At 49.7% G+C, this 6,567-nt stretch overlaps 1 protein-coding gene across 1 annotated transcript in view; it reads left to right on the plus strand.

The window, feature by feature from the left end:
* Positions 1–6,148, plus strand: part of Myo1e (myosin IE) — a 140,958-nt gene extending 134,810 nt beyond the window's left edge. Inside the window, exons 27-28 of the mRNA XM_069995289.1 lie at positions 2,487–2,656; positions 5,180–6,148. Of these exons, the coding sequence (XP_069851390.1) occupies positions 2,487–2,656; positions 5,180–5,256 (247 nt within the window). The 3' untranslated portion in view covers positions 5,257–6,148. The remainder of the gene's footprint in view (positions 1–2,486; positions 2,657–5,179) is intronic.
* The last annotated feature ends 419 nt before the right edge of the window (positions 6,149–6,567 follow it).

A 6,567-nucleotide genomic window follows, 5' to 3' on the forward strand; every position in this document is an offset into this window, starting at 1 on the left:
CGTGGTGACGTTCACATCTATGCTTAGAACTCACTTTGAATAGTTTCACCCCCTCCACCGATCTTAGGACACAAGTTGCTGCAAGTTTGAAGTATCATCTTGCCAGCTGGGCTGAGCCGGTTCTCATCCATTGGCATGAGGGTCTCAAGCGTTTGTGCAAAGCCTATAATCCCCCCTTTATCAGGCCAGGTGGGCCACCTGGGCTGTGTGCTTCTGGGGGCTCAAAGACCTCATTCATTCATTCTTGACAGGTCACTTGATGATGTTCTTCGCTCACTCATTACACAGGATCGCCCTCTAGCGGCAGTGATGGAGATTGCATAATTTAGCATGTTGGCCAGTGATGTACACATAGGAAATGCCAGGAACCCTCCTCACACACTTCCCCAGAAGTTGCAACAGTTTAGTGCAGTAGTCGCCCCCACTCTCCCCCCCCCAAAAAAAATACTGGTACACAGCCAGCCCAGCTGAGGAGTGGCTGTCATGTCATCCAGCCCTATCCAGGGACTCCCAGAAGACAAGAGTGTCAGGCATGGCCTGGTTCAGAGAGGCAGGGTACCCAGGAGAGAGAACAGATTTCAAGTCCGCAGTCCCTCTCCGCAGTCAATGGGAACCCAATTCTGGTACAATTGGTGGAGCTTTGTCACCTGCATCAAACCAGTCTGTGGCTGTCCCCCTCAGCTCACCCCACTCTGTCTAAAGCTCCTGGGGTTTCTCCTCATGCCCCGCTTCACAGTGCTTAACCATCTCTTCCCCTCTCCACTGAACCGAGAGATAGAAGTGACCAGATTGGCCCTCTATGGCTCCAGTTCCAGCTTTGGGGTGATGATGGATCTCATGGACTTTTCCTACTAAGGATTACAGCCGTGAGCCACCGTGTATGCTCCAGAATTTATCATATGGGGTTGTTTTCTTAATTTTTTGAATTTTCTGATCTTTTCTCTTGAACTTCTCGTGTCTACTACATAGAAACAAGCTGTTCTATTATCTGTATATTGTCTTATAGAACTGGCTTGTTAATAGCTTTTGTTGGGCTTTTTTTTTTAACCAGTGGTGTCTTTGCAGAAGCATTTCCTGCCTGTATTCGTTTTCTCCCTTCTTCACTCTGGAGGTCTTTTGTTTGCTTTGTGTCTAGCCCTAGCACTTTCTACCATAGCATTGGAACAAAAGGGGTTCCTTCTCCAGCTGTCTGAGGGAGCTGGAGAAGCCGCAGGGGGAGTTGACCGTGTGGTCTCTGGGAGCCGGAGCCATACTGGACAGGGACTTGGTGAGACATGGTTTTGGTCTCGGAAATGCCGGTAAGAGGATGGTCAGGTGGAAGGTGAACTGTCTGAGGCTGAGCTACAGCCATGGCCCAGGGTCTTGAACAGGTGCAGCAGGAAGGAGGCGGGAGAAGATGGAAGATAGTGCGGGGAATGTGGCCATGACTCAGGGTTTCCATCGCAGAGGTGCATTTCCTCATCTTCCCACTGGGTGTCGCCCGCTCCCCCTCCCAGCAGGACACCTTCAGTACCAGAGCCTCTCTGCTCTCAGACCCACCCACCCAGTCCTTCTAGCTGGGAAGTCACATGACTTCTGGTAGCCCCAGCTAATTCTCCTTCACCAAACATTGACGTGCTCCTGATATATAGGGGATTAATCATACCAGCGGGCAATCGTCTGGCTGAGAAGGGCAGGAAGTGATGTCACCCTCATAATCCACAGGGTGTACTACCCCCAGAGGTATGGGAGCTGGAGAAGACTTGGGGTTTGCTCCCTTCCGGGGGGACTGAGGGTGGGGGGCAGAGCCTGGGCTGCAGAGTCCCCCACTCTTTGCTGGAGCTAGTGCTTCTAACTTTCCACTTGACCTCAATTCATCCAAGGATGTGCCCCCAAGTGCCCCCAAGGAGCACTTGGCCATGACAGGATTCTAGAAGTACTCAGCTGTGGTTTCTTGTTCATGCCAGAACAAAGAACTGAGGAAGATTCCTTTCTACTTGTGACCGGCGCCCCACATCAACTGCCAGCCCAACCCCTTTTTTGAAGCCATCTTTATTTTTGTCCGTTGTGGGGCCTGAACTCTGGGCCTGGGCGCTGTCCTTCAGCTCTTCAGCTCAAGGCAAGCGCTCTACCACTTGAGCACCACTTCCAGTTTTCTGGTGGTTAACCAGCGATCAGAGTCTCACAGACTTTCCTGCCCGGGCTGGCCTTGAACTGCGATCCTCAGATCTCAGCCTCCTGAGTAGCTAGGATTACAGGTGTGAGCCACCCACATTGACTCTTATCGACAATTAACCACCAGGAAACTAGACGTGGCTCAAAGTGGTAAAGCACTAGCCTTGAGCAAAAATGCTCAGCTGAGTTGAAGTCCCATGATTGACACAAAAAAGTTTGAGAACGTCCTGGGCTTCTAAGGGCAAAAGTAGATTTGAACTTCATGAGGACACGGCTGTAACCCACCATAGGATTAAGGCCCATCTCTCATCTGCTTTGTTTTCTCTCTGCAGTGTTCGCAGACAGACAACCAGTCGGCCTACCCCAGCAGGGGGCAGACCCAAGCCCCAGCCCAAGCCCAAACCTCAGGTGCCCCAGTGCAAGGCTTTGTATGCCTACGACGCTCAGGATACAGATGAGCTCAGCTTCAATGCCAACGACGTCATTGACATTATCAAAGAAGGTAAGCGCAAGGCCAGGGCAGCCTCTCCAGCCTTTTTGTCTTCATGGTGGCAAAATGGCTGCAGAGGTCCAGGCCATCATAGCAACTATTGCTGAACTCTTTATCTGGAATTTCCTTAGACAACAGATACAAGTTTCAAGTCAACAGATCATCATAAAAATTGTAAAGATGTACTCAACATGAAGGTGGATGAGGTTTCTCTTAGGCATGTGAGGTTAGGAGTACATCTTGACCAAAATATCACGACTTTCCCCTCCCATCTTTCTTAGCCCATCCTTTCCCTCAAGTGACAGGGCTCCGTTTTCTTTCTTTTTTTTTATTTTTGGGTCCGGTCATGGGGCCTGAACTCTGGACCTGGGCACTGTTCCTCAGCTCTTCAGCTCAAGGCTAGCGCCACTTCCGGCTTTTTTCATTTTGCTAATGTGGTGCTGAGGAATCGAACCCAGGGCCTCCTGCATGCAAGGCAAGTGCTCTACCACTGAGCCATCTTCCCAGCCCCAGGGCTCCGTTTTCACGAGTGGAACTTGAATATCATGGCTGTATTCACCCACCTTTCCCTCTTCTCCCCCACAAACGTGTGGTTTTTGGCTTTCTGTTAGTTGCTCAGAGGAGTTAAACCACTGGAATCCTCCGTACGTGTAGCATGCTTTAGTCGCCTTGGGGGGGGGGGGTGTGTGTGTGTGTGTGTGTGTGTGTGTGTGGTGTGTGTGTGTGTGTGTGTGTGTGTGTGTGTGTGTGTGTGTGTGTGTGTGTGTGTGTGTGTGTGTGTGTGTGTGTGTGTGTGTGTGTGTGTGTGTGTGTGTGTGTGTGTTTTGATCCTATTTTTTCACATTTAGATCTTTGAACTCACTTCCACAAATGAGAGAAAAGACGTACCATTTGTCTCATTGAGCCTGATTTATGTCGCTTAATTTTTCTAGGCCCATCCATTTCCATGCAAATCACAGGTTTATGTGATTTATATACATTTCCTTGATCCATTCATCCATGGTAGGGAATCTGGATATTTGGCTATGGTGTAGGACTTTTTCTGCCCAGGCTGGTTTTGAACTGCAATCCACAAGTCTCAGCCTAGCTAGGATTATAGATGTGAACCATTTGGACACCCAGCTTGAACACAAGTCTTGTCAATCGTGGGGCTTGAACTCTGGGCCTGGGTGCTGTGCCTCAGCTCTTCAGCTCAAGGCTAGCGCTCTACCATTTGAGCCACAGCGCCACTTCCGGCCTTTTCAGCTTATGTGGTGCTGAGGATTCAAACCCAGGGCCTCGTGCATGAGAGGCAAGCACTCTACCACTGAGCCACCTTCCCAGACCCTTGTGTCATTCTGATTGGCTAAATCCACCCATCTCTGAACTTATCTCTGCAGCAAGACAAAGACCCTATACTTGAGTTTGACCTGTCAGGGATTGCCCTAAGAAAGTGAACATGAGGTTTATACGCCCGCCCCCCCCCCCATTCTTATAGCTTCCTCTTAATGGAAGGAGGCGGCGCCAGGAAGGAAATCTATGATGTGGTTCGTGGGCTTGGTTGGCTAAGTGCTTTATTAGCTATTTTGAGAAAAAGCACCTCTGATCCCAGCTACCTAAGAGGCAGAGATCAGGAAGACTGCAGCCATCCTGCGACCACAATCCTCCTTGCCTAGCCCTCCCCAAAGTATTCCTTTTTTTTTTCAATTTGCCTAGAAATAAGTTTTATGACCATCAATATGGTTTTTTTTTTTTTTTTTTTATCAAAAGCGAAGTGCTAAACCTTAAAACTGTGGCATGGGTGCACACAGAGACCGTTGCATTTTCATTCAAATGGCAAAGGACAATTTTGTGTGTGCCACGCTTGGGGCTTGAACTCTTGAGCCTGTGCTGACTTGGAACCATGATCCTGTGATCTCAGCCTCCAGGGTAGTGGAGCTACTGCTGCCCAGCCACACAATTGTATCTTTAGCTCATACACACAGCCTCAAAAGGTAACCAAGGATATGGTAGTGCATGCCTGCAATCTCAACATTCAGATTGAGGCAGGAGATTGTCAGTTCAGGGCTAGCCTGGGTCACATAGAAAAGCCCCCTATCTTACCAGCTGTCCCTGGCAGACTACACCTGCATTAGAGGGATCCCAGGCAGCACCCCAAAGGCAGATCTGAGTACTGGTGTTTTTGTGTCTGCCATGGTGATAGGTTCTCCTTGCGAAGTTCTTTTCTATTTGTCGGTTGTGGGGCTTGAACTCTGGGCCTGGGCGCTGTCCCTCAGCTTTTCAGCTCAAGGCTAGCGCTCTACCACTTGAGCCACAGCGCCACTTCTGGTTTTCTGGTTCATTGAAGAGTCTCACCGACTTTCCTGCCTGGGCTGGCTTTGAACTGTGATCCTTAGATCTCAGCCTCCTGAGTAGCTTAGGATTACAGGCGTGAGCCACCAGCAACCAGCTTCAAAGAACTTTTCTAATAACCAAACCTAGAAGGGAATAAGAAAGGTGTCTGGGGCATAGAGCAGAGCGTGCATGGCTCACCTGCATGCACCTTCTCCCCCGCAGATCCTTCCGGCTGGTGGACCGGCCGACTGCGCGGCAAACAAGGCCTGTTCCCCAACAACTACGTGACCAAGATCTGAGGCACCCAGAGACTCCAGCAAGAGACAGAGGTGCTCTAGATGCAGACTTGAGAGCATTTTGGGGGGGGACTCTCCCCACCCAACTCTTCTGATCCACAGTGAGCAATTACTTACTTCTCCAAGGCCTGGAACCATTCTACCACCTTCCCCTAAGAAGACATGGAGAACTGTGGCTTCTGGGATAGGGAGCTGTCACTCGTAAGTGACCCAAAAAGATTAAAAGCAGCCTGGTTGTAGGAACCAGCAGGGCAAAGCAACACAAGGTTTCCTAAGATTTATTTATTATATTTAAACCCGGTGAATGGGAAGAGAGGGAAGGCTCTCCGACCAGTGCCTGGAGTTGAAGAGCACATTTCTTTCCTCCATTTCTTTTCCCTCCCCTCCCACCCACCCCCACCCAATAACATTCCTATCTGCATCTTCCCTCAGGGAGGGCTGGGTGAGAATGGACACTCACCACCTCAAGGTCAATGGTAGGCTGGCTTACCTGTGCCAGGGGGCGGGGCTGGGAGCCTTGCTTTATCTCTGGGTCTTCGATTGGAATTTGGCTGGCCCATGTTGGTTTCTGTGTGTCTGTGTGTATCATGCTGTACTTCTATTACAAGAAGGATCTTTCTTTGCTCAAGCTGTACATAAAAAGATTATACTGTATGTGTATATATATAAATATAAGAAAATCAGATGATAGAAACGTGTATGAATGTATTCAGTATTCCACTGTACTCATTCCCAAAGGTAAGGTTTCATGCCAGATCTCCCACCCAGGTACTTACTGAAACCCCCACTGCTTTCCAGCTCGGTCCCAACAGACCCTTTCCCTGGGAGGTCTTTCTTTTTTCCCTAGGACCACCCCCTACCTCCTAAATGAATAAAGAAATCAGTGACCATCCAATTCTGCCCTCTTGTTTGTTGTGGGTGATAACTGTGTCCTTCCACAAGGCATATATCCCTCACTTGGCTGGGAAGGTGGCTCAGTGGTACAGTGCTTGCCTTGCATGCATGAGGCCCATGGGTTGGATTCCTCAGCACCACATAAGCAGAAAAGGCCAGATGTGGCGCTGTGGCTCAAGTGGTAGAGCGCTCGCCTTGAGCTCAAGAGCTGAGGGGCAGCGCCCAGGCCCAGAGTTCAAGCTCTGGAAGAAAAGCAGGAAAGATATTTCGAGGCTTACAGTTTCAAAGGTTTGGAGCCTGAGGCATCAACAGCACACCAGGGCAGAAGCAGGTGACAGAGCAAAGCTGCTCACCTCCTGGTGGCTCGGGAGGTTTTTATAGACAGGAAAAAAAAAATGCCACCACAAATGACCTAACTTC

Source organism: Dipodomys merriami, unplaced genomic scaffold, assembly GCF_024711535.1.
Source record: "Dipodomys merriami isolate MVZ:Mamm:240054 unplaced genomic scaffold, mDipMer1.0.p SCAF_48, whole genome shotgun sequence".
Lineage (NCBI taxonomy): Eukaryota > Metazoa > Chordata > Mammalia > Rodentia > Heteromyidae > Dipodomys > Dipodomys merriami.